Raw genomic sequence first — 27,982 nt, 5'->3', positions numbered from 1 at the left:
ATAAACGGCAGCAGTCGAGTAGTTATAATAGGCCTATCAATGTATTATTCTAAAAGTTGAAGCCTAGTATTATTGATATTAGTATTATGTGCACTGTTGTTCAGTCCTATTTTTACAGGTTCCACTCAATAAGTAATAGCCTACATTGTCTTTTACGTTTTGGGAATAGGATTCTTAACAAAAATGAAAATTATAGGTATTTTTAAAACAACAACACTTCATGCACGTGATCTACTGTGGGCCTTCATTTGGCTAATTTCTAGGTTATTACTTACTCAAAAAATTACTTTCCAGGCAAATGTCTTTTTTTGTAAAACAATATTTATTCTCATTGAAAAACAAACCGTGTAAAAAATATCACACTCCGATTATACAATACTTGCCAAAGAATGTACAATGTTTTATTACTGAAATAAGCACACACTGCATATAAATGAATGACCTTCATCTTTGTGTCTTTTAAATACAGAGCACAAATCAAAACAGTAAAAAAAAAGCCAAACTAAAAAACATGTGTGTGTTTGACACAATATACATTGTTTGAGACGTGATCATGTATAACCTTTCATTTAGTCGATATCCTGAGACGCCCTAGACTTAAATGAATCACTTCATAAACAATGAAAGTTCGTGGAGAGAAAATTAGATTGACACTAAAATTGTATTAACATAAATATAGCCTAATATTTTTTTTACAGAATGAATTGGCACGAATAGTGTTAATGTCCATCATTCAGCTGCGTGTTACCAAAAAACATACAAAAATAATCCTACCTTCAAAGAGGGGGCGTTTTTGTTTGTGTTTCTTGAAAACGTGGAAGTTAGTTTATAGAAATTAACAGCCACTAGTACCGTTCAGAATTATGTTGGGAAAGTTCTCGACCATGTGTAAAACAGTTCCTGGGTGCATACTCAGCGGCTGGTTGGGCGACTGTGGCGCGAGGGAAGACGATAACATTGGAACAACAGTAGAAGTCCGCGAAGCACAGTGAGTGTGCGCAGGGCTCAGCGAACTCCCAATGATACTCTCAATGGAGAAGGTAGAGCGCTGGACAGGCGAGCTGGACTTGGCTGCAGTGTGTATGGGTGAAACCAGGCTGGGACTGAGCTGGGGTAAGAACCTGCTCCTCGCTAAGTCACTGGAGGTGGGCAAGGACGGTGCCGAGATAATGGTCCCAGTGTGTGAATGCCTGGACTGTTGCTGCTGCTGAAACGCGAAAAGCGCAGAGTGTGTGTGGTAGGACTGCAGCTGGATACCGTAGCCGCAGCCGTAAGGTCCATAGCCGTACGCAGCAGCGGGGATAAAACTGTTATGCTCCCGCAGCAAGTCCTGCTGCTGCTGTCGTTTGAAGCGTTTCCGTCGTCTCAGAAAGCTACCGTTGTCGAACATATCGGCGGACTCTGGATCTAGGGTCCAGTAGTTCCCCTTCCCGGGGTTTCCGGGTTCCCTCGGTATCTTGACGAAACAGTCGTTTAGTGACAAATTGTGTCGGATTGAGTTCTGCCACGCGGGGAATTTTTCCCGGTAGTATGGGAAACGGTTGCTGATGAAATCACAGATCTCGCTGAGGGTGAGCCGCTTCTTGGGGCTCTGGAGAATGGACATGGTGATTAAGGCGATGTATGAGTATGGGGGCTTCACCAGGATGTTCTTACTGGCTGGTTTGTACGGATCCCGGGACGAGGAGATGTCTAGGCATGGCGGGGAGCCAGCCAGGAGATCATCGTGCATCTGCGCCACCTCGTCTACGTAGGAGCGCGTCTGGCTGTCCCCATCCTCCCCCTCGCCGACCACGTCGATGTCGGTCTCTTCCGAAAGGATGGAGGCATCCGACATCTCGGAGCTCAGAGTCATGGCTCACGGCTGGTTATGCAGAGCGCTGCACTGTGCTGTGCGCTCCCAGAAGCTACGGCGGATAGGAAGAGGAGATGCTGCCCGTGCTACTCTGCCCTCTTTCAAGACAACTCATATGAGGGGATGAGAGGAGCACGCCGGCGGTAAGAGATGTCCCTTTTTCCAAGCACTTTCATGTGTTTTATGGATTTTTTCGTTTTTCAGTAGCGCACCATTCGGATGGTAGTTTGAGTGTGTTTAAAGGACCTTAAAAAGGCCGAACCTGAATCCTAAAGAGGGCGGATCTTCCATCGCGCTTTATACCAGTGCTCTGATCACATGGCGAAGGAACGTCACCAAGGCAAATGAATAGAGGGGGGAAAAAAGCAAAACATTGTATTTGAAAAAGAACGGTGGACGATTTAAAAAGTTTGGTTCTCTTTTGGTGGTCATCTTGGTATAGGCTACACATATGGTTAATCTAAAGATTTAATTTCAGCTTTCATTTCTGCATGCAGCCTAAGGTTGCATGCAGAACAAAGCCAATGCAGGACTATCCCTTTTAGATGATAATTTATTGTGATAAAAAGCTCTAACATGATAGTGGGATTTTATGCTTGAAAGAAGTAGGCCTATGTATAAAGTTATGGCATTTTAGAAATTCCATTTCACCATTAAAAAGTAATGGTTCAGATTAATTAATGATTTATAGCCTACATCAAACTAAATTATCAGCGTTTTTAAAATAAATTATTACAGACGGAATTTCATGTTCCACTCTCCAAGCATCATAGTTTGCGTGATCCGGTAGTTATCTAGATTATCCGCGAGCCATTTGTAATGTAAAAGAGTCAGCTGTTAACTTGCATCAGTCACGGGTCACTCAGAGCATGCGAGCAGCTCGAAAAATAAGGGCCTCTATCTCCCATGTACAGACTTTATAGCACTGAATGAAGATGTTCAAGATAATATAGAAAGAAAATCGAATACATCTGTTTTGATGAGTTTCTATAATGTTTTGATGAGATCGTGATGTTTACGCATAGTACAAAATCCTTTATTTGGGTTATCTCGATCATGTTATCTGCTGTAATATATTGTAATTGCCTGCATGTAACAGTGTGAAACTTTCTTGCGTAATACGGCTCTAGCAAAAGAGTGTGTCGAGCATATCTCTAAAAGCTTTACAATCTGAATGTTGGCTACACGTGCGTAATTGCTTTATGCACAGCACCAGCTAATACATTTTGAAACTACACCAACATAGGCTTATATGATGCTTTTTGATGAATTCATTTGAAATATATAGGCCTAGAGAATATATAACTCATAATTATATTGTAAAACGGAACTGATAGTTCAAAACATCTTCCCCATTGTGGTGTTCCTTTTCATTGCCTTTGCACTAGAAGTATAGGCACGAAAAGTAGGATATACGTTATGATTTCTAAAATGTTCCTGCTCACCAATCAATTTTAAATGATAGGCTATGGTTACACGATTCATTCTAAAGAACCCCCTTTAACAACTCGGAGACAGTTACTACGTTCTTGAAGTTGGGCAACTGTGAAGAATCCCCATTTTTTGTTGAGTGAACTTGGTTAATTTGTTTTCTTTAGTGAATTTACAAAAATGTGACAATAACAATCCAAACTGGGACTCACTTTGTTATGGCACTAGGCTAGCCTAAATCAGGCATGTATTGCACCCACAACTAGACACATTTAAGACATATCTCTTGACACAGGTGAAAGATGATCATATCTAATATATCACACCAATATAGGGTGCGTGAAAATAAATCAGTAAATAAAACGTATAAAATACGTTTTCAAAGCGCTGAAAACCTACTCAACGTGCGTTTTTGCAACAATAAAGTACAAGTAAAAGTACATTTGAATGCAAATAGGATATGAATTAATGTTGTTATCATAATGTCCCTTTCTATGTCCCGCACTAAGTTATGTTGGTAAATTCAGAAACAACTATAGCATACCAAAGCACTACAACAACAATAGAGCCTGTAGGCCAATAAATAATAAAATAATGGGTTTAGGTTCCCTTTATGTCAGTAAGAAAATGGCTGGTGCTTTTCTGATGACCATATAAAGCTACCCCATGGCTTATTCAGAGTTGTATGACGACTTATGTTTATTTTACTCTGGCCTATCTACTGCAGCGTTTCTGCTGGACTAGCACCATCTAGCGGATAAAAAGTCCACACTCCATCCAACGGACGACTACTTTGACGACTTCAGCTGTTAAAAAACGTGACATTGACAACACTTTTATTTCCCCTTTCGTTATTTTCTATGTCATTTGAATAATATTTATATTCCACTAACAGTTTATGATTTACATTCAAGCCTTTTGCGTTCTCACAAATTAACCAGTTGTTGGCTGACAATTGGCTCAGGCCAATTGGCTCAAACCTCGCCAAAAGGCCATAGAACTCTCTCAAATACACATCTCTCTCAGACAGGTATTAACACAATTTTTAATGACTATCGAAATAATGGCCTTTCGATTTAACTCTTCAAAATGAACACAGCAGTGATATAAAATCGTTTTTTAGTCATGCATACAAACATTTTTGAATTATTTGAAAATCACTAGTATGTGTTTATTAGTTTGTTTGTTTGTGCTAAATATCATATGTATACCCTAATAGCCATTGGCCTAAGAGGGATATTGTGCTGTCTTTATAGGAAAATAGATAATATGGACCACAATTAGGCATACTTATTGCCACATGCACTGCATTATATGGACACAATGCAGTTTTAGGTTGTAAAATAGAAAGGTAACCCTACGTGGATTGAATATGTTATGTTTTATTCCTGTAAAAAAAATATTAGGCTCATAAAGAATCTCAGTTGATGCTGACCGTTTCTGGCAACTGAATTGTCACCATATGGAAACGAAGCCTTGCTGAACAGTGGAGAGTTAAAAAATAATTATAAATACTTTCGTAATAGTCCTATTCCCTTTTCAAATGCCTATTTTAGACTTGCAATAACCTAGTCTTGGAGAAGGCTACGGATGGACTTATAAATGATCAATTATCAGTCACTTTCAGACAAAATAAATCGAATAACGATCCAATCAAATAAATTCGATTGACTGGGTCTTTCGTAAGTGACACTTACAAATTAATAGGTGAAAGTTGATTTAAAAAAAAACGGTAATAATTTATTTTAATGAATCATTTTAATCTGCACTGAAACTCTCTGAAGGTGTTTGAAATGGGTTTTGCCCTATACGTTTACGGACTGGTATGTCACGATTGTCACCTACATCATTTGGTCTATATGGGGAAAGCATTTAGCCTGTTTGCATCATGCTTTCTATAATTACTAATTTGACATTATTTCGTTAAGTTATTAGTATAGTCCAGGTTTAGCCTATAGCTAAAGGAGGGTGATATTTTAAAACTGACACTTAAAGCAGGGCTCGCATGTGTGGTAAACCACTTCTAAAGTGGTTCTAAATTCCCCTCTGCGATCGGAGGGTGTTTCCGTGCCACGGGGTACCAAGAAAGCACTTACTGCTGAACGCAATCCCTGCCTCCCTGCCTCTAGCTCTGACAAATCCTATGAATGTCACCAAAACAGTCCGTCTCTCCCCGGGGACTTGGTAGCCTGTGATTCATATGTATCACGTGCATAAAGGGCAAGACAATACCAGTGCACATATTGCGAGTGCATGCAGTTGTACGTGTGCGTGATTAGGGCTAATGTGTAAGGTGTTGTGTGTGTGTGTGTGTGTGTGGGTGTATGTGAGAGAGAGTGTGTGTGTGTGTGTGTGAATGTGAGAGAGAGTGTGTGTGTGTTTGTGAGAGAGAGAGAGAGAGAGAGAGAGAGACAGAGTGTGTGTGTGTGTGTGCGCGTGTGCGTGTGTGTACACAATGCACAGTTTAGGCTACTTCAGGAAATATATTGTATATTTGTGAATAACCTGAGAAATAAATAGGCTACTTATCAAATACTTGTGAAAATACTTGAGATTGTTTCTGTTGGGACAAAGTAAACATTGCTAACTTTGATCTGGTAATGTAGTGGTGATTCCATATGACACACCTTTTGCACAGTTTGAGATCAGTTCAAGATGTATCCACAGAATTTACTTTTCTAACTTCGATATTTGGTTGGTGTTCCCATCCCATGCATTAGGCCTATGGTAGATTAACAAATGCAGAGTTCCAATATATTTGATTTACCATACTCTTCCAGTGAGACAATAAGAACTGTCTGCTCTCTCCTCTCATCTGTGGGAACACTTCCTGGTATCCTGGTCAGCTAACCTGTGTACCTGTATAGGCTACATGTGACCAGTGACCTATAACCCCATGTGAGAGTGTCACTACTGTACAAAACCAAGTTCAAACATTCCTAGCTAGACAACATATACACAACAGATTCAATGAGCATGTAAGCAGACCAAAATGGCTTCCACAAGTAAGGTGAATAGATTGACAAGGTGTCACAAAGTTTTCATCACAGGAAGATCCATGATGCCTCATGTGCTAGCCCACTGTGGAGGGTTATGTTAGGAAGTTCTATTCAAATCTGGACAAAGAGACACTTTGGCCAAAATGGGTGGGCTATCATTGTTTGCTTTTCTGTTTCTGTTAGTGTTTAGTCTACATTAGGCTACATTCTTGTGCTCTCATTGCCATGGGAGTTTTGTACTGGACTGGAGGTTTTTGTTGTTGTTGTTGTAATTCTTTGAATATTAGCATTCCACAAATAGGTATACCAGTTTGGCAGTCTGTGTAGGCTACGTCTAGGCTTACTGTTATTGCATTGTAACAGGCTTTAGGTATGGGATCCAAGTTTTATGCTGTATTGAAATTATAATACCATTCAGTACAGGCTAGGTTTGGTCTAGGTCTAGGCTATGGTGACACTTTCCACCTTGTTCTCACACACAGAATGAGAGGGCCTTCAAAATTACATTGTGACTGAAAACGCAGGATGTAATGCAGCTCATCGCCTTATAGCCATTACTTATAATTTAAAAAAAAATGTTTTATTTATTTCACCTTTATTTAACCAGGTAGGCCAGTTGAGAACAAGTTCTCATTTACAACTGCGACCTGGCCAAGATAAAGCAAAGAAGTGCGACACAAACAAAAACACAGAATTAACAAACATACTGTCAATAACACAATAGAAAAACTCTATATGCAGTGTATGCAAATGAGGTAAGATTAGGGAGGTAAGGCAATGAATAGGCAGTAGTAGCGAAGTAACTACAATTTAGCAATTAAACTGTGGAGTGATAGATGTACAGAAGATGAATGTGCAAGTAGAGATACTGGTGTGCAAAGGAGCAAAAAAATCAATAATAATATGGGGATGAGGTAGTTGGTTAAAACATAAAGATAAACAAGTAGAAGGTAGGTCTAGGCCTACTCAACAGAATAATTGGCTGCAGTTTTATTCTATAACCGATGAGTAACTACAGATTAAGATCATTTTATTGGCCAATTGCACACAAGGTTCAACCCAAAATGTGACTTTCGCTTTTAAGCCAACCCATCCGAAAGACACATAGACCTATATACAGATTTTTTGGAGACGTGTGGGGGGCTGCCACACTGGGCGATGTTGTGCCTTGCTCAAGGGCACAACAGCAACGCTCCAGTTGCCAGCTCACTTCCCACTAGATTTGGGATTAAAACTGGCAACCCTCTCTAACCCCTAGGCTACCTACCGGTTAGAAAGGCTTGCTATTCAATCTAGTCATAAGAATAATATAATTTTACTGAAACAAGCGCTGTCTTGGTGAGGGCAGGGCACTCACCGAGACGGGCAGCCCCGTTCCACACCTGGGAGTTCCCAGAGAAATGCTGTGTGAATCTAAGTGTGCGTTCTCTAATTCTCTCCTTCTCTCTTTCTTTCTCTCTCTCGGAGGACCTGAGCCCTAGGACCTGAGCTCCAGGACTACCTGACATGATGACTCCTTGCTGTCCCCAGTCCACCTGGCCATGCTGCTGTTCCAGTTTCAACTGACCTGAGCCCTAGGACCATGCCCCAGGACTACCTGACATGATGACTCCTTGCTGTCCCCAGTCCACCTGGCCATGCTGCTGCTCCAGTTTCAACTTCCACCTGACTGTGCTGCTGCTCCAGTTTCAACTGTTCTGCCTTATTATTATTGGACCATGCTGGTCATTTATGAACATTTGAACATCTTGGCCATGTTCTGTTATAATCTCCACCCGGCACAGCCAGAAGAGGACTGGCCACCCCACATATGCTCTCTCTAATTCTCTCTTTCTTTCTCTCTCTCGGAGGACCTGAGCCCTAGGACCATGCCCCAGGACTACCTGACATGATGACTCCTTGCTGTCCCCAGTCCACCTGACCGTGCTGCTGCTCCAGTTTCAACTGTTCTGCCTTATTATTATTCAACCATACTGGTCATTTATGAACATTTGAACATCTTGGCCATGTTCTGTTATAATCTCCACCCGGCACAGCCAGAAGAGGACTGGCCACCCCACATAGCCTGGTTCCTCTCTAGGTTTCTTCCTAGGTTTTGGCCTTTCTAGGGAGTTTTTCCTAGCCACCGTGCTTCTACACCTGCATTGCTTGCTGTTTGGGGTTTTAGGCTGGGTTTCTGTACAGCACTTTGAGATATCAGCTGATGTACGAAGGGCTATATAAATAAATTTGATTTGATTTGATTTGATTTGGAGATGATTGCACATACAGTTGAAGTCAGAAGTTTATATACACCTCAGCCAAATACATTTAAACTCAGTTTTTCACAATTCTTGACATTTAAACCTAGTAAAAATTCCCTGTTTTAGGTCAGTTAGGATCACCACTTTATTTTAAGAATGTGAAATGTCAGAATAATAGTAGAGAGGATGATTTATTTCAGCTTTTATTTCTGTCATCACATTCACAGTGGGTCAGAAGTTTACATACACTCAATTAGTATTTGGTAGCATTGCCTTTAAATTGTTTAACTTGGGTCAAACGTTTTGGGTAGCCTTCCACAAGCTTCCCACGATAAGTTGGGCGAATTTTGGCCCATTCCTCCTTACATAGCTGATGTAACTGAGTCAGGATTGTAGGCCTCCTTCCACACACGTTTTTTCAGTTCTGCCCACAAATTTTCAATAGGATTGAAGTCAGGGCTTTGTGATGGCCACTCCAATACCTTGACTTTGTTGTCCTTTAAGCATTTTTTCCACAACTTTGGAAGTATGCTTGGGGTTATTGTCCATTTGGAAGACCCATTTGCGACCAAGCTTTAACTTCCTGACTGATGTCTTGAGATGTTGCTTCAATATATCCACATAATTTTCAATTCCTCATGATGCCATCTATTTTGTGAAGTGCACCAGTCCCTCCTGCAGCAAAGCACCCCCACAACATGATGCTGCCACCCCTGTGCTTCACGGTTGGGATGGTGTTCTTCAGTTTGCAAGCCTCCCCTTTTTCCTCCAAACATAACAATGGTCATTATGGCCAAACAGTTATATTTTTGTTACATCAGACCAGAGGCCATTTCTCTAAAAAGTACGATCTTTGTCCCCATGTGCAGTTGCAAACTGTAGTCTGGCTTTTTTGTGGTGGTTTTGGAGCAGTGGCTTCTTCCTTGCTGAGCAGCCTTTCAGATTATGTCGATATAGGACTCGTTTTACTGTGGATATAGATACTTTTGTACCTGTTTCCTCCAGCATCTTCACAAGGTCCTTTGCTGTTGTTCTGGGATTGATTTGCACTTTTTGCACCAAAGTACGTTCATCTCTAGGAGATTTTTAAAATTTTGTTTTGGCTGATTTCTTTTGATATTACCGTGATGTCAAGCAAAGAGGCACTGAATTTGAAGGTAGGCCTTGAAATACATCCACAATACATCCAAAGTGCCTGAAGCCACTCACTGGACTCCCATGATTACTCGGCTACGCATGCCTCTCCCTAACGTCAATATGCCTTGTCCATTGCTGTTTTGGTTAGTATTTATTGCCTTATTTCACTGTAGAGCCTCTAGCCCTGCTCAATACGCCTTATTGAACACTTTAATTCCACCTCCAACACATTCAGTGACATCACCTGGTTTAAATGATATTCCTAGAGACAATATCTCTTTCATGGTCACTCTATGCACAGGTTTAACCCCACTGTATTCACATCCTACCATACCTTTGTCTGTACATTATGCCTTGATTCTTTTCGTTTGTTTTATTCACTGCCCTAGCACACTCTGCCAACCCAGATGCCTTAGCCATGTCTGAATCCTGGCTCAGGAAGATTACCCAAAATCCTGACATTTCCATCCCTAACTATAACATTTTCCGACAAGATAGAACTGCCAAAGGGGGCGGAGTTGCAATCTACTGCAGAGATAGCGTGCAGAGCTCTGTCTTACTATCCAGGTCTGTTCCCAAACAATTCGAGCTTCTACTTTAAAAAATCCACCTTTCCAGAAACAAGTCTCTCACCGTTGCCGCTTGCTATAGGCCACCCTCTGCCCCCAGCTGTGCCCTGGACACCATATGTGAACTGATTGCCCCCCATCTATCTTCAGAGCTCGTGCTGATAGGTGACCTAAACTGTGACATGCTTAACACCCTGGCCATCCTACAATCTAAGCTTGATGCCCTCAATCTCACACAAATTATCAATGAACCTACCAGGTACAACCCCAAACCTATAAATACTAGCACCCTCATAGATATCATCCTAACCAACTTGCCCTCCAAATACACCTCTGCTGTTTTCAACCAAGATCTCAGCGATCACTGCCTCATTGACTGCATCCGTAATGGGTCCGCGGTCAAACGACCACCCCTCATCACTGTCAAACGCTCCCTAAAACACTTCAGCGAGCAGGCCTTTCTAATCAACCTGGCCCGGGTACCCTGGAAGGATATTGACCTCATCCCGTCAGTAGAGGATGCCTGGTCATTCTTTAAAAGTGCCTTCTTCACCATATTAAATAAGCATGTCCCTTTCAAAAAATGTAGAACCAGGAACATATATAGCCCTTGGTTCTCTCCAGACCTGACTGCTTTTGCCCAGCACAAAAAAGATCCTGTGGCTTTCTGCATTAGCTTCGAATAGCCCCTGTGATATGCAACTTTTCAGAGAAGTTAGGAACCAGTATACACAGGCAGTTAGGAAAGCTAAGGCTAGCTTTTTCAAGCAGAAATCAAAACTCAAAAAAGTTCTGGGACACTGTAAAGTTCATGGAGAGTAAGACCACCTCCTCCCAGCTGCCCACTGCACTGAGGCTAGGAAACACTGTCACCACCATAATCCACTATAATTGAGAATTGCAATAAGCATTTTTCTACGGCTGGCCATGCTTTCCACCTGGCTACCCCTACCCCGGTCAACAGCCCTGCACTACCCACAGCATCTCGCCCAAGCCTCCTCGATTTCTCCTTCACCGAAATCCAGATAGCTGATGTTCGGAAAGAGCGGTCAAAATCTGGACCTCTACAAATCAACCGGGCTGGATAATCTGGACCTTCTCTTTCTAAAATTATCTGCCGAAATTGTTGCAACCCCTATCAGTAGCCTGTTCAACCTCTCTTTCGTATTGTCTGAGATTCCCAAAGATTGGAAAGCTGCCGCGGTCATCCCACTCATCAAAGGGGGAGACACTCTATACCAAAACTGCTACAGACCTATATCTATCCTACCCTGCCTTTCTAAGGTCTTCGAAAGCCAAGTTAACAAACAGATCACCGACCATTCCGAATCTCCGCTATGCAATCTGGTTTCAGAGCTGGTCATGGGTGCACCTTAGCAACGCTCAAGTTCCTAAAATATATCATAACCGCCATCGATAAGAGACATTACTGTGCAGCCGTATTCATTGACCTGGCCAAGGCTTTCGACTCTGTCAATCACCACATTCTTATTGGCAGACTCAACAGCCTTGGGTTCTCAAATGATTGCCTCACCTGGTTTACCAACTACTTCTCCGATAGAGTTCTGTGTGTCTAATCGGAGGGCCTGTTGTAAGGACCTCTGGCAGTCTCTATGGGGGTGCCACAGGGTTTTATTCTCAGGCCGACTCTCTTCTCTGTATACATCAATGATGTTGCTCTTGCTGCTGGAGATTTTCTGATCCACCTCTAAGCAGACGACACCATTCTGTATACTTCTGCCCCTTCGTTGGACACTGTGTTAATTAACCTCCAGATGAGCTTCAATACCATACAACTCTCCTTCCGTGGCCTCCAACTGCTCTTAAATGCAAGTAAAACTAAATGCATGCTCTTCAACTGATCACTGCCCGCACCTGCCCGCCCATCCAGCATCACTACTCTGGACGGCTCTGATTTAGAGTATGTGGATAACTACAAATACCTAGGTGTCTGGTTAGACTGTAAACTCTCCTTCCAGACTCACATTTAGCATCTCCAATCCTAAATTAAATCTAGAATCGGCTTCTTATTTTGCAACAAAGCATCCTTCACTCATGCTGCCAAACATACCCTTGTAAAACTGACCATCCTACCGATCCTCGACTTTGGCGATGTCATTTACAAAATAAAATAGCCTCCAACACTCTACTCAAGAAATTGGATGCAGTCTATCACAGTGCCATCCGTTTTGTCACCAAAGCCCCATATACTACCCACCACTGCGACCTGTACGCTCTCGTTGGCTGGCCCTCGCTTTACTCTCGTTGCCAAACCCACTGACTCCAGGTCATCTACAAGTCTCTGCTAGGTAATGCCCTTACTTACCTCAGCTCACTGGTCACCATAGCAGCACCCACTCATAGCACGCGCTCCAGCAGGTATTATCTCACTGGTCACCCCCAAAGCCAATTCATCCTTTGACCACATCTCCTTCCAATTCTCTGCTGCCAATGACTGGAACTAACTGCAAGAATCACTGAAGCTGGAGACTCATATCTCCCTCACTAGCTTTAAGCACTAGCTGTCAGAGCAGCTCACAGATCACTGCACCTGTACATAGCCAGTCTGTAAATAGCCCATCCAACTACCTCATCCCCATACTCTATTTATTTATTTATCTTGCTCCTTTGCACCCCAGTATCTCTACTTGCACATTCATCTTCTGCACATCTACCATTCCAGTGTTTAATTGCTGTATTGTAATTACTTCGCCACCACGGCATATTTATTGCCTTAACTCCCTTATCTTACCTCATTTGCACTCACTGTATATAGACTTTTTTTTCCTACTGTATTATTGACTGTATGTTATGTTTATTGCATGTATAACTCTGTGTTGTTGTATATGTCGAACTGCTATGCTTTATCTTGGCCAGGTCGCAGTTGCAAATGAGAACTTGTTCTCAACTAGCCATCCTGGTTAAATAAAGGTGAAATGAAATGTAGAAAAACACCTTTTTGACTCATCAGAAGCTTCTAAAGCTATGCCATCAATTTCTCTAATTTTCCAAGCTGTTTAAAGGCACAGTCATCTTCGTGTATGTAAATGTCTGACCAACTGGAATTGTGATACAGTGAACTATATGTGAAATAATCTGTCTCTAAACAATTGTTTGAAAAATGACTTGTGTCATGCACAAAGTAGATGTCCTAACCGACTTGCCAACACTATAGTTTGTTAACAAGAAATTTGTGGAGTGGTTGAACACGAGTTTTAATGACTCCAACCTAAGTGTATGTCTGGCTTCAACTATAGATTACGCGGGACCATTCATGGGGAAAATATTCTGATTTTGATTGATGCGCATTCTAAATGGGTGAATGTGTATCCTGTTCTGCTTCATCCACCACTATTATAGATTGCCTATGACAGAGCTTCAGTAACCAAAGGAGTGAGTGACAACACAACCTGTTTTGTGAGCACTGAAGCACAAGAATTCTCCAGAAACAATGGTATTGTGCATGTGACATCAGCTGCATATCAACCATCTTCAAATAGTCTGGCGGAATGCGCAGTACAGACATTCAAAGAAATTATGAAAAAAAGTGCAGAAGGGAGCATAGCAACAAAAGTGTCGCCTGCTCTGTTCAGCTACAGAATAACACCTCAATCCACAACAATGCTTTCTCCTGCTGAGTTGTTGTTAGGTTGTAGACTACGCTCCACACTGGACCTAGTCCATTCAGATCTGAAATGGAAAGTTGAACGCAAGCAAAACAGACAGAAAGAGAACCATGACAAACGTACCAAGGGCCAAAGTTTTGGAGAGGGGGACCCTATCCTTACCAGGAATGTCAGTCATGGGCCAAAATGTATTCCTGGATTCATAGACTCAGTGACTGGTCCTGTCTCCAACAAGATAATGTTGGGAGATGGTAAAGTGGTTCGCAGACATGTTGATCAGATTCTTTCCAGACATGAGGGAACAACAAGTGAGTTACTAGTTGTGATGGCAAAGGACAGGCTGGTCTCTAGCTATCCACTTGTTTCTATGGTGCACATTCCACAGACAGAGATCGTAACAAAGGAAACAGTTCAAGAAGAGGAGAACCCAGTTTCAGAGTCAGATACTGAGCCCAGCTCAGAAACAGCTGGTGGCTCCTCCTCTGTTGAGAATGGACGCTATCCCTAGTGTTAGTCACAAAGCTTCAAAGCTGCTTAAAGGACTTTGAACTGTGAACAGGGTAAACTAAAATGCTTGTGAGCATGTGGAATGTAATGTCTATTGTCATGCTTATTGTTTACACTGACTTGTTTAGTTCAGTAGAGTACAGAACAAGTTAAAAAGAATGCTGTTTCAGTTAAAGGAACGTTATTTCAGCATTAGTTCATTTTAATGCAATAAAATAGCATAGGGAATATCTTCTTATGTTGTATATCCTAAAACAAAGTTTTTTGGGGGGAAGATTTTATATTGAAATCTTAATAAGGGAGGAGGAATGTGGTATTAACACGTCTTTACACATACACGCCACCAGGCACTTTTGCGGTTGCACGTCTGCCCGCACGTCACTTCCTCCAGCCTCTCTCGCTTCCATCTTGCTCCCCGCGTGTGCTCGCTGCTAGTGTGCAGGTCAGTGAGGAGCTCTAAAATACATTATTTCCTGCACTGTTTCTGCTCTTCTCCAACTGCACACGGTAAAAATATCCTCGGTTATCAGACCGGTAAGAATCGTGGAGTTTGAGCACAAGTGGGCTTGGTAATGGAGTTTAGAGCTGGGAGGTGAGGTTTGAATGACAGGCCCAATACCGCTGGCGCTAATCGAATTTAGCAACTTGGTAGCTAGCCAGAGGCAAAAAGCCCGATACATCGTTTATCTGGCTTTTACTTTTCAGTGGTCATCGTCGACATGTCAAATGTATGTAGATATTTAGCTGGCAGTGTTTTCATTTTCTCGACATGTAACTGTTGATGTCAAAGAACTGGAACAATGGCCTATTAGCATAGTTAGCTACATCAGTGCCTATTATTATCCAGCTAGCTAACGTTAGCTCTCATATCTAAACATAACTAACTTACCAACTAAGTACTGGTAAGTTGGTTGATAGTTTGTCTGCTAGACTTAGACAACATGTAGCTAACGTTGTTAGCTAGCTACAGTTCATTTAATTTAAGCCGTGGCGTCTGCTTTTTTTTGGTTGCGGGTCTGCGTCTTAACGACGTTGGCAAATGTTCTATAACGTTTGCTAGCTGATGTGATCAACTAGCCAGCTGATACTGCTCAACAGGCAGTTTGGTTGCTAACGTGACATATCGTAGTGTTGCCTTTCAAACTTCTCAACCACAATATTGATTTACTGTTTTGGGAATTTTTGCTAAATTACTGTACATCAACAGTACACTCACGTGTGGGGGTGTGCCTTCAACTTGTATTTTCATGCTCAAATTAATTTAGGCTACATGTAACGTTACTAGTGTAAGGAAGGGGAAAGGGGGATACGTAGTCAGTTGAACAGCTGAATGCCTTCAACTGAAATGTGTCTGACGCATTTAACACAACCCTTCTGAATCTGAGAGGTGCGGTAGTCCGATGTTAGTCGAACAGAATTTCGGTAAGAAAAATACAGGCTTAAGTGAGGCGGGGCTTACAAAGGTATTACAAATGTAACGTTAGTTAACCAGAAACACATAATCCTAATTATATAATACCAGTAACCCAAATGCTGTCTATTTCAGATGAAAGAAATAATAATGAATCAAGAAAAACTTGCCAAACTTCAGGCACAAGTCCGCATTGGCGGCAAGGTAAGAAAATAAGCCATTAACACACACCAATTTCTTCCTATTATGCTCCGATCATGTTTTTCCACCTAGTAACACGGACACTATTTAAAACAGTCAATATGTTAAAAAAAAACATGTCATTGTAAAGTTCATCTTGCACCTGATGTTAAAAGAGCATGCACTTGAATCTGTCTTCTGTTATACAGGGCACCGCTCGCAGAAAGAAGAAGGTCGTGCACAGAACTGCAACAGCAGATGACAAGAAACTTCAGTTCTCCCTAAAGAAACTAGGCGTCAACAACATCTCTGGTATCGAAGAGGTAAGGTCTGGTCAATGGTTAGACTGACCCATTCGCTCTCTGTAGCCATCTCTTTTTAAATGTATGCTTTTTAAATGTATGCGTTGATCTCTTTGAAAGCAGAGGGTTCTTTTCAAGGCACAACTTAGCTAGCTGCGGTCTGTGAGTTTTCAGAAATGGAGATGTCTAGTGCGACTGCAAGTAACATGGCATAACCATTCTCATTCCTCGCAGGTGAACATGTTTACGAACCAGGGGACAGTGATCCACTTCAACAACCCCAAAGTGCAGGCCTCCCTGGCAGCCAACACCTTCACAATCACTGGCCACGCCGAAACCAAGCAGCTGACAGAGATGCTGCCCAGCATCCTCAACCAGCTGGGAGCAGACAGCCTGACAAGCCTCCGGAGACTGGCTGAGGCTCTACCCAAACAGGGTACGTGTTCCTGGGGGAGGTAGCTGGATGGTGAGGGGGTACTGGCTGAGGTGCTGCCCAAACAGGGTACATGTGTCTGGGGGACATTTCAAAATAGTCTTCACCTCATTTGATTTGGCCACAGACTTCTGTAGTGTTAGTGTGTGTGAGGAGGTGGATTGGTAAATGAAACACAGAAATACACAGTAATAATTTGAACCTTTTTGCACTTGTAATTGGAATGTTTGGGATTTGAAGTAGGGCTGGAGGTTCTTCGATGGATCTTGAGCACTGTGCAGGCACTGACATTGTAATAGAAATGCCATTTGTTTGACTTATTCTTCATGATTGGATACATCTTCCTGAAGACGTGAGGCATTTGTACATTGCTCTGCAAGTAGTTTAACATTTCTTATTTCTTCCTCACAGCTGGAGATGGAAAAGCACCAATTGCCCCCATAGAGGAAGAGGATGATGATGTTCCAGGTGAGTTATAAGAAGAGCAGTCCCAACGTGCTGAGGTTGAAACTCAAACAATCACAATCTGAGAATTAACTCAGACTTCTGTTTCCATCCATGTGGGCCGGCACCTGTTTCTCACTAGCCCGTGGCTCCGGCAAACCTGCTCTGACTTTGGGCCAAAGTCAGGCCACTGGTACTTTTCCGCTGGCATTTACATAAAAAATGGCTAGCTGAACTTTAACACTTTCTCACAAAGCAACTGTCTTGATGTAAAAGTAGTTGATTCTGCTCACCCCAAGTCTTCATTAACAAAAAGCACTAGTGAGGGCTAAGTCTTAGAGGAAAAATCCCCCTAAAACCACTCATTCCTTTAATTTACAGTGTTAAGTAACACTGAGAACAATATGTTTGAACAAATGTTTCATTTTGGCGTTGTAATAAGGTTGGTAGCAACGTGGGAAATCGTTGTGGAAGTCTGTTGCAGCTCAGGTCGACTACAAAATCCACAATACAATGCTCTCTATGGGCTAGCTAGCTAGCAAATGTAGCTACACACAATAATATCAAAGACAATATCAGCATGTGAAGGAGCTAGTTAAGCTGTAAAATCGCCTAAACCAACTGCACTATCACTACAATCTCACCATGTTCAACCTGCAGATCGATGTGCCTCAGTGGAGTTGGACATTCGCAACAGCAGATATACTTTTGAGGAGATGGGGAAACGTTGCCCATGCTACGTCAATGGACCGAGCGGTACTTTCTGAGCGATTCTGGGACAAGCGCTCTTTAGGCGCTAGCTCAAAAACCCAACATCGGCACCAATTTCATCAAGAAGTACAACATTACAAATCTTGTCCAAGATGTGAGAATTAACTTGCTATCTGTAATATGGTGTAACTGGATTTGTGTAGTTGCGTACTCGTGGAAAATGGGCACGTTTCTCGACATAGTCCGTTTGAGAAGGGATTACGTGACTATGAGCTTAGCAACTGCGGGACGCAGCATGACAACGTGAACGCAATTGGTGGGGCGTTATGTCCTCTGTCAACTGCGTTTATTTTCAGCAAACTTGTGTAAATATTTGTATGAACATAAGATTCAACAACAGACATAAACTGAACAAGTTCCACAGATGTGAGTAACAGAGATGGAATAATGTGTCCCTGAACAAAGGGAGTCAAGATTAAAAGTAACAGTCAGTATCTGGTGTGGCCACCAGCTGCATTAAGTACTGCAGTGCATCTTCTCCTCGTGGACTGTGCCAGATGTTACCCCACTCTTCCTCCAAGGCACCTGTAAGTTCCTGGACATTTCTGGGGGGAATGGCCCTCACCCTCCCCGATCCAACAGGTCTCAGACATGCTAAATGGGATTGAGATCCAGGCTCTTTGCTGGCCATGGCAGAACACTGACATTCCTGTCTTGCAGGAAATCACGCACAGAACAAGCAGTATGGCTGGTAGCATTGTCATGCTGGAGGGTCGTGTCAGGATGAGCCTGCAGGAAGGGTACCACATGAGGGAGGAGGATGTCTTCCCTGTAACGCACAGCGTTGAGATTGCCTGCAATGACAACCAGCTCAGTCCGATAATGCTGTGACACACCGCCCCAGACCATGACGGACACTCCAAATCGATCCCGCTCCAGAGTACAGGCCTCGGTGTAACGCTCATTTCTTCGAAAATAAACGTGAATCCAACAATCACCCCTGGTGAAACAAAACCGCAACTCGTCAGTGAAGAGCACTTTTTGCCAGTCCTGTCTGGTCCAGCGACGGTGGGTTTGTGCCCATAGGTGAAGTTGTTGCCGGTGAGGACCTGCCTTTACAACAGGCCTACAAGCCCTCAGTCCAGCCTATTGCGGACAGTCTGAGCACTGATGGAGGGATTGTGCGTTCCTGATGTCCTAAGTTTTCATAAGTGACCATAATTGCCTACCGTCTGTAAGCTGTTAGTTTCTTAACGACCGTTCCACAGGTTGCATGTTCATTGAACAAGCATGGGAAACAGTGTTTAAATCCTTTACAATGAAGATCTGTGAAGTTATTTGGATTTTTACAAATTCTTTGAAAGACAGGGTCCTGGACGTTTCTTTTTTTGTTGAATTTACGCTCCTTCATTTGATTCCTATCGCCTTTCTGATATCTTTGGCAACTGCATCATGATATGCACCCTGGACTGAAGAGGCAGACAAATAGGAAAATTCTCTGTTTAATTACACAGAGGTAGGAATATTGCAAAAATGACAGACCTTTTAGCAATCTAAGAGTCATGTTCCTATTACCTTCCAGTGTAGCGAGAGCAACTATCGCAGTGCTAAGTCATACCGGCTGGATTTCTGCCTGCTTGTAATGCCAATAACTCAAACATGAACTGACCCAGGGAATTGATAGAACATCACTCAGATGCACAAAAACAAAACATTCAAAATTGGTGAATCATTCCTTTTAAGAGCTCTCCAGTGATTTCAGTCTCTGCAAACGGAGCGATCCCAAAATTTCAGCTGCGCAAAAGTACGTGGAACTACGGAAACAAAGCAATGTCAGATCTGTTGCATACTGTGTGGAGCACTTTAGGTGGAAGTGTAGCAATGGAGGCATCCGTGTGAGAATCACACCAGCCTCTGGCAGTACATTTGACGCTGTCCCACTCCCACCCTCTTGGCATGGATGGACACATCTCTAGTTATTGGTTATTTTTCCTCCCTGCTTATTTCTACTTGACCATAGGGATTGTGTCGGTATCGTCAATAATGGATCTGGTTCTTGGCCTCTTGTGAATTTGCTCAGTGACGTGCTCCTTTGTCTCAACATCACCCACATGTCTAGTTAGTATACATGTTATACTTTCTCTGAAGTCTGCCTCCAGAAAAAGTTACATCTGGGCTTTTACTTTCCCTCCAATTAATAAAACCTTGCCAGGGTTTGCTTACTTTTGGGAATTGAAGGGGGTCATGCTCAGGGGATCCAACAATGACTAGAGTAATTGGTGATGGGTGGGAGTCGGGGTGGTGGGCTTAGTGTTTGAAAAGTTGTTCGTTGTTTAGGAGTTCTGAAAGCAGTTTGCTTTTCTTTGTTGGAGAAAATGGGTCCAAACACATGAGGTTGCCATTACAATTACCCACAGCTTTTCCCAGGGCTATCCTTTTCCCGTAACCCAAAGTTTTCTCAAACGATTACACTCCCGTTCAGCGTGAGGAATGGTTGAATCCCGATGACAGTCCATGTCTATGCCATCATGTTATTACTGGAGTTTAGTTTCCCTTTGTGTCCACCCCCCCAAGACAGTCTGAATTGTTTCCATTTGAACCCTCAACCCCTCTGAGACATATGGACTTGACAGATTTCAGTCTTCATTGAAAAAATAGGACCCTCCTTGAGATCCTCAGTGCCTTTTTGATCTTCAGTGCCATGATTTTTACATCTGTTTTTTAGAGTTCTGTGTACCTTCCCCTTGCAGAGCGAGACTCGTTCTGAGTGTAAAGGGAGAGCTGATTTGGGGGGGGGATTGTACCTGGGATCATGTTTCAGATAAACACTCCTTTTTTCCTTAAGTGGTCTGAGATTAGTAGAAAGAGGCATGTATGTTTGTATTTAGGCCTGTTTAACCTTACTGACACGTCACTTACCCACCGTTGGCTCTTGTGTTGTTTTTAGATCTGGTGGAGAATTTCGATGAGGCTTCCAAGGATGAGGCAAACTAAAGAAAAAAAACAGACCTTCAGGAATCTCAACAGGACTTGACTGGGTTGGATAGGGGCACTAGGTGTTTTTTTTTCCTTCTTGATTTTGATTTTTTTTTTCTTGCTACCTGACTCAAATGCTTTTTTTGTGCACTGTGGTGTCCGTGTCCAGTTTGAGTCAGTGAGAGATTTTACGGGTTGTCTGAGGTTCGTTGCTCTTCATTCTCTTCAGCTGTTTCTTCCATGTTACTGAACCTGATTTCTTTGCAGTCTGGCTGAAACCATATCTGGAATAAACATTTTGCTATTGTCAATTTATATTTTCTCTGATTACTTAAAAAAAAATGTTTTAATTGCACCCCATGGACAACTAAGGCATGGTACAGAGTAGTGCGCTGGACTGCTAACAATGTGACTTAAAGGCCATTTACGCTTGCGCTGACGTGCACAGCGTTTACTTTAAAATAAATGAATAGTACAGATAAATGGGACATGATCTGTGCACTGAATTTGGTGAAGATGGTTTACAATAAAGCAGCACCAGCAAAAATCTGAAGGAACATTCTACAACACTAATGTACCCTAGGATGGCATTTCAACCATATCTTCCAATGAAGTCGGGCAGATACACACAAATATACATTAAACTACAACCTACCTACAGCAGGACCCAGCAGAAGCTTTTTGTGGCTATGGAAAATGTTTTACATTTATTTTTTAAATATTTCAGCTCATGTAACATGGGACCAATTTTATTCCTATTTATTGTTCGATGTACTTAATTTCACAACAACTTGTTAAAAGTAGCCCGCAAAATGACGTTGCCACGAGCAGCACTGTAGATATTGAGATGCAAGACTTTGTTCTGTCACACACAGTATGTGCACAGGTTCGCTGAATGCCGTTACGTGGGAGCTAGGGCACCAAAACAGCATAGACGATGCTATTAGTCGTTGCGGCAGTTGACCCACTAGGCTGTTTTACTTTCATGCCAATACCCTTTTCATGAGGGGCAGAATTCTCAAATGACGTGTGCAATTAACTCAACTTTCAACATCCCCCATTATTAATGCATGATTTGTGCAGACGTTTGGGTTTATGCACTAGTTTCTTACATGGTTTGTTACAAAACTCAATAGGACGTCTACCCAAAACAGATACATGGGGTGCCTAAATACTCACACACATGCTTCCTAAACGTTTCACACGAGCCTCAGACGTGCTTCACGATTGTCCTCAGACATTTCTTTCTTCATTATGGAGTCTGCTGTATACTGCATTTCCATTCCCAGGCAATCCTTCCTCATGTCCCCCAGGTTAGTGGCTTTTCCCTGGGCTCTGGTCACTCTCGCATCCCCATCAGCAGCTTCAGTAGATGGGCCTCCATCACCTGTTGAACTGATCAGAGAATAGAGAAGTTTCATGAAAGTTTGAGTATTGTACAAAATCAAAAAGGCAAGTATCCGGTAGAGTTGGTTAAAGGTAAATAGGAAAGCTAGGTTGCTTAACCTGAACTGACAAAGAAAAGGACATAATGCTATCCTCAAACAGAGCAGAGCTCCAAAAGGCAGCCATTTTAAACATTACGTCTCTTATTCCCAGAGTACAAATATCCAAGTCATGAAATCGTAACAGCTACTGGGTTAGTTTGAGCATGGCTTGATTGGGATATGTTTCCATAAATGACATGTCTAGCCTTGGCATAGACAGCACCTTACTAACTTGTCCAGCAATTTTAATTGTTTGAGAAATTGACATAGAAAATAGATGCGACAATTGCCTGATACGGTGCATTTCCATTGAACGGTCTGGTGCCACTAAAAACAGCTGGATGTCACACCTAAAAATAACACTTGCAAAAACCTAGTCTAATAAAAATAGTGGTTGGAGTGTTTCCATTAACCATTTTGGCAAATTGTGCATTAAATTGCCTACAGGTGGTGGGAGGGCATACAGGAATTCTCGCATTCTGGAAAGCCAGCATGAATAGAATGCAAGAATTGACATTCTAAATCTCATGTGCACCTGTAATGATCATGCTGTTTAATCAGCTTTTTAATATGCCACTCCGGTCAGGTGGATGGACTAGCTTGGCAAATAAATGCTCACTAACAGGGATGTAAACAAATTTGTGAGCAAAATGAGAAGCCGTTTGTGCATATGGAACATTTCTGGGATCTTATTTCAGCTCATGAAACCAACACTTGACATGTTTTTTTTCTTCAGTAGTTACATATTTATTTAGCAAGCAGTATGCATTTAAGAATTAAATGTTGAGTGGAGCTTCGTAGGTACACGTGATGTCATCACATAACATCTAAATTAATTCTGCAATCAGCATTTAAGTTGATTTGTGTTTATTAAAAAGTGACATTCAAAATCCACCCGTCGAACAAATACATGTCGCTTTAGAATATTTCTCCTATAGCTGTCATTTCCATTACGTCTTTTTTTGCGACATTGCTTTTGTCAAACCTGGGTCAATGGAAACCTGCCTATTATACACTGACTAGAAGGAACTTTCACCAAATACCCTTGTTTCTTTCAAAATATTCTAATATGTAGTTAAGAGTTCTGTCTGCACCATATGTATCTTTATGAAAGTAGACCTGGCAAAAGACAATGAACTGCTATATTTCTGCTTTATGTATGCATAGAGTACAATACCTCTTTCGTGAAAGGATTAATGATATTTCAACCTGTTCATGATAAGTATATAGCCTATAATTGATATGAAATGCATATTTGTATACCATTCCTATGGCCCATTGCCACAGCCATATCCATAGCGTTGAAGCCAGAGTCGGACTCAATGGTGGGGTCAGCTCCACTTTCTGTGACAGGAAAGGTTTGAATTCATCAGATGACAGACCTGTCTACACAAATACAGCCTACATCTAAACAATTTACCCAAACATTAAGTCAGTTTCAGATAACTGCCACTGCTGTTGATAAGTACAGTATAAGTACAGTATGTCTGAATCCCAGGAGGATTTCCACACAGGGTACATGGTTCCCATGGACAGCGTAGAGCACGGGAGCCCCGCCGTTCTGAAACCAACCCACAAACACTGCATCACATTTGGGCAAACACCTTGGGCAGCCTCCAGAAAGGTAAGCTCACCACATTCACATCACTGATTTGGGGGATGCATATCCATTTGTCTACATAAGCCATACACAAGAATACAGTTTAAAATCCTGAATCAGCTAACTTTCCTACCCAGTCATATTCATTGACGTCCACCCCACAATCGATGAGCATCTTCACGATGTCTGTATATCCCTTACTGCATGCCAGAGACAGAGCACTCTCTCTGCCTTTAGCCAACAGGTTGGGGTCCGCTCCCTAAATGAAGAGAACATGGAGACAGACAATAAGTGAGAAAATAGGTCTAAGTGGCCCATTTAGTCAAAACATGATTTCAACAATGTGGCGTTTTGCTGTTTTATGTGCATTTTATAACAATGTCTGACTATATTTCTGTACCGTGTTGTTCAAATTAATTTAGTAATTTGCTGAGTTATTCGTCTCAACATTTCATTGTGCTTACATTCTGAAGCAGGAATTCTACGACTGCAATCTGTCCATGTGCTGCAGCCCACATCAGGGGGGTGAAGCCTTCCTCATCCTGCAGGTTAATCACAGTCTCTACAGCCATACAAACACCAAAGCAATCAGTAACACGTTCCACATCTTTCAAGTCAACCAGTGAGAGACATATTTTATAGACGTTCTTGAGTGCATATTGTTCTTACCAACTGTTAATTATGTGACTGCATGGTTCTAAGGAGCCCGACAAATCAATATAACAAAACAAATAGAACTCCACCTTGAGGACATCCTCACCTTGTTCAATCCTGCTGGCTAGGAAAACCATTTCACCCTGTGCTGCTAGCTGGTGAATGGACAGAGCTGGAAAGACGTCAGAGGTCAAGCAGCCATCGTTCAATGTTAGATTCAGGTATGGTTTGTGTTGTCATGTTTGAGGCTAAGTGATGTGTGACAAATCTAGGATAAACGCCGTCATATAGCTCCGACCTCTAAATTGGAAGTCTGTGTACATTGGACAAAGAAACCACCTTTAGTTTAAGATGAGCTCAGGTACTTACAGTGGACCAGAAGAGGAGTGGAGGACACTTCGTTATCACGGTGCTTGTTGGTGAGTTGTCGACTGTTTGATGGGAGTTAAGTGTTTGTTGGTGGACGGGGTATAAACATGACGCACTTGTATCCCCGGTGAGGGTGACGTCTGAATATTACACTCGGCTGAAAGGGAAAAGAGGCAGCAGCATCATCAAACATTAGCTTAGTTCAATTGAGCAGCAAAATACCTCCTGATTTATCTGGGATCAAATTAGCCTAAAATCATGGCTCTCAGTTCCACTAAATTACACATAACTAAGTCATTGAACGAAGGCGTCTTCTACGGGGTAGTTTTAAGACCCCCAAGCAAGACCGAAGAACCACCTGTTCTAATTCGGTATCTAGCGTGCCCCGAACACCTGTATTGTAACGCTAACGGTAGAAGGCCGCCAGAAACATGTCAGTGAAAATACTGTCGGCTTGCAACTGTGAGAAAGCCGGTTATATTTAGCGTTTGTGAAAATTATTTGCATGTGATATGAGAAGTAAAGGCTTTGTTTCTAGAACCGTTTCGTGATTGAGAGTCGATTCACGTTTAATTTGGATTTTTTTGTGCTGCCAGTCTACCTCTGAAAATAACACAAGTTCCTTGGACCTTGACTGAGGGGGTAACGGTAGGCACCTTTAATAAGAGTACTGGGGGATAGGGTAAAACATGCGAATTGCATTGTAATACCAATGAGTGCGTCAACAGTTGGTACCTTTAAATAAAACAGAAGCCACCTCCAAATCGGAGTTGACCTGGTCCTGTATGTTTTTGCTGTCCTCCTCGTTGAGTGACTTGACGAATCTTGAGCATACGTTCATATCGAAGCGGTTGGGCAGAATGAACTTGATCCCCATGGCCACGTTCTGTGCACCTGTGTTGTCCGCACTTCCACCCGGGTGCTCCGACTTGATGCCACTCATATCTGGCATCACACATATCCCCTCCATCTCCTCTGAGACCGAACTGGTCCTGCCTGGTACCAAACCTTTGTCCATGACTGAGTAGTTAAGAGTCAAGAGGGTCGACTCAGTGCTGGGTGGATGTGATGGCGACTGTCTTGGTTAACGAAGACTTTGTTTACCACATCGAGTGTGCCATAAGAGAGAAGTCAGTGAAAGCCTAGAATGAATTAAAACGTAACATCAGCATTGGGTAGGCCGAGGGTTAGTGCTAATATGCATAAACCCACAGGAGAGAGTGGTTGCAAGAGAACAGACAAGGATCATTCCTAATTAACATAGGATCAAATCAGTCCAGATGCTTACATCGTTCAATTTTAGGGCCTAGCTAGCTACAACCAAATGCTGTCTGACTTACCATTACTGGTGGTTAGGTAATATTTTGAAATAAATAATAAAGACGAGACCAAACAGACCGACTAGTGTTAGCTAGCCCAAGATTGGCCAACTCGTTGAACGAGAGTGTTAAGCAAGCTAGCTAACAGACCCAGTATCATCCATTGCAAGCAACCTAACGTACTGATTAGAAGCACAACTTACACCGTTGTTAGTGATTTACATTTATTAATAATAATTTCTTACTAAGTAGCTAACACATTTTGTGTAATGTCCACAGATGGTGCAAGGAGTTGATAGCAGGCATTCCACTTGTTTCTCGCGCATGAGCAATAGTTTTTTTTCTCTTCATAATGTGCCAGACTGTAAAACCAGGTATGTGAACAATAAAACATGCTTTATTCTAGCGCGACACTTACAATTATTGAAAACATACAGAAAAATATTTTGTATTTTAGCAAATTTGACAATGAATGACACTTAATAACCAAGCCTCTTTTTTTTGTTTTGTTTTTTAGTTGTCCATATTTTGGTTGCGCAGGCCTATCGCATACAAATCTTTGAGGCCTTGGGGACCTGTGTTTTACTTGTGTGTCAGCTCCAAAAACCTAACCTGGGTGAATTAAAGTTTTACCATGACATTTTGCAATGTTTTTGTTAATCCATTTTAATACGAAAGCTTGGATAATAGATTAGGCTACACTGGTTACTCTGCTGTGAGATTACCATCTTAAGCACAAAGATCACAGTTTTGGTCAAATGCTAAAAATTGGTTTATGCGATGCAACATTTTTTTTTGACCACAGGTTCATTAGAACAATTTCTCAATTTTCCTTGAATATTTTCCTTGAATGAAATGGCTCATTGTAAACCAAAGACAAAGGAGCTGATCGTGGTCTACGGGAAAAAGAGGGCCGAACAGGCCCCCATTAACATCGACTGGGCTGTAGTGGAGCGGGTCCCCCTCAGGAGACTGAAAAGATTTGGCATGCGTCTCCAGATCCTCAAAGTTCTACAGCTGCACCATCGAGAGCATCCGATCCGGTTGCATCACCTCCTGGTATGGCCACTGTTAGCCAGCCGACTGTAAGGCGCTACAGAGGGTAGTGCGTACACCCCAGTACATCACGGGGGCCAAACTTCCTGCCATCCAGGACCTATATACTAGGCGGTGTCAGAGGAAGGGCCAAGTCACCCAAGTCATAATAAACTGTTCTCTCTGCTACCTCACGACAAGCAGTACAGGAACGCCAAGTAGATCCAAAAGGCTCCTTAGCAGCTTCTACCCCTGAAGCCATAAGACTGCTGAACAATTAATCAAATGCCACCCCTTGTTTTTACACTGCTACTCGCTGTTTCTTATCTATACATAGTAACCTTACACCTACCTACAGGTTGAAATTACCTTGACTAACCTGTAACCCCGCACATTAGTGTTATTTTATTGTTACTTTTAATTAAAACATTTTTACTTTTGTTTTATTTTCTTAACCAATAACGCAGTTCAAGAAATAGAGTTAAGGGCTTGTAAAATAAGCATTTCACGGTAAGGTCTACACCTTTTGTACTCAGCGCATGTGACAAATAAATTTGAATTTATTTGAATCACAGAAGATGGAAACAGGCATATTAGAAGTGTGCCAGGTGTTTATCCAATCTTTGATGATTTTCTCTCATAAGCATGTTTCAAGTTACTCTTTTCATTCTCAACTTAAAGTAATAGAGCAGTA

At 42.1% G+C, this 27,982-nt stretch overlaps 3 protein-coding genes across 6 annotated transcripts; 1 reads left to right on the top strand and 2 right to left on the bottom strand.

Moving 5' to 3' along the window:
• Positions 1–301: 301 nt before the first annotated feature.
• On the bottom strand, positions 302–2,113 carry LOC112230911 (forkhead box protein D1-like). Its single transcript, XM_024397284.2, has one exon. The coding sequence runs from the start codon at positions 1,853–1,855 to the stop codon at positions 836–838; it is 1,020 nt and encodes a 339-aa protein (XP_024253052.1). The 5' UTR covers positions 1,856–2,113; the 3' UTR covers positions 302–835.
• A 12,554-nt stretch (positions 2,114–14,667) lies between these two features.
• btf3 (basic transcription factor 3) lies at positions 14,668–21,135 on the top strand. 4 transcript variants are annotated; one of them, XM_024397278.2, is made up of 6 exons: positions 14,668–14,809; positions 15,914–15,982; positions 16,168–16,281; positions 16,495–16,696; positions 17,105–17,161; positions 20,796–21,135. In XM_024397278.2, the coding sequence occupies exons 2-6, from the start codon at positions 15,914–15,916 to the stop codon at positions 20,840–20,842; spliced, it is 489 nt and encodes a 162-aa protein (XP_024253046.1). In that variant the 5' UTR covers positions 14,668–14,809; the 3' UTR covers positions 20,843–21,135. The 4 variants fall into 4 exon arrangements, with proteins under 4 accessions (XP_024253046.1, XP_024253048.1, XP_024253049.1 ...); XM_024397280.2 differs by having other exon boundaries at positions 14,751–14,901; XM_024397281.2 differs by having other exon boundaries at positions 14,771–14,874.
• Positions 21,136–21,560: 425 nt separating this feature from the next.
• Positions 21,561–25,952, bottom strand: ankra2 (ankyrin repeat, family A (RFXANK-like), 2). The gene is given in 9 exon segments (XM_024397283.2): positions 21,561–22,219; positions 23,575–23,657; positions 23,808–23,872; positions 24,045–24,170; positions 24,376–24,473; positions 24,672–24,737; positions 24,935–24,987; positions 24,989–25,091; positions 25,670–25,952. Coding segments are annotated over 9 exon segments (933 nt in total). The 3' UTR covers positions 21,561–22,163.
• Positions 25,953–27,982: the final 2,030 nt, after the last annotated feature.

Source organism: Oncorhynchus tshawytscha, linkage group LG33, assembly GCF_018296145.1.
Source record: "Oncorhynchus tshawytscha isolate Ot180627B linkage group LG33, Otsh_v2.0, whole genome shotgun sequence".
NCBI classification, from domain to species: domain Eukaryota; kingdom Metazoa; phylum Chordata; class Actinopteri; order Salmoniformes; family Salmonidae; genus Oncorhynchus; species Oncorhynchus tshawytscha.
This window is presented reverse-complemented; position numbering and strand designations above follow the sequence as displayed.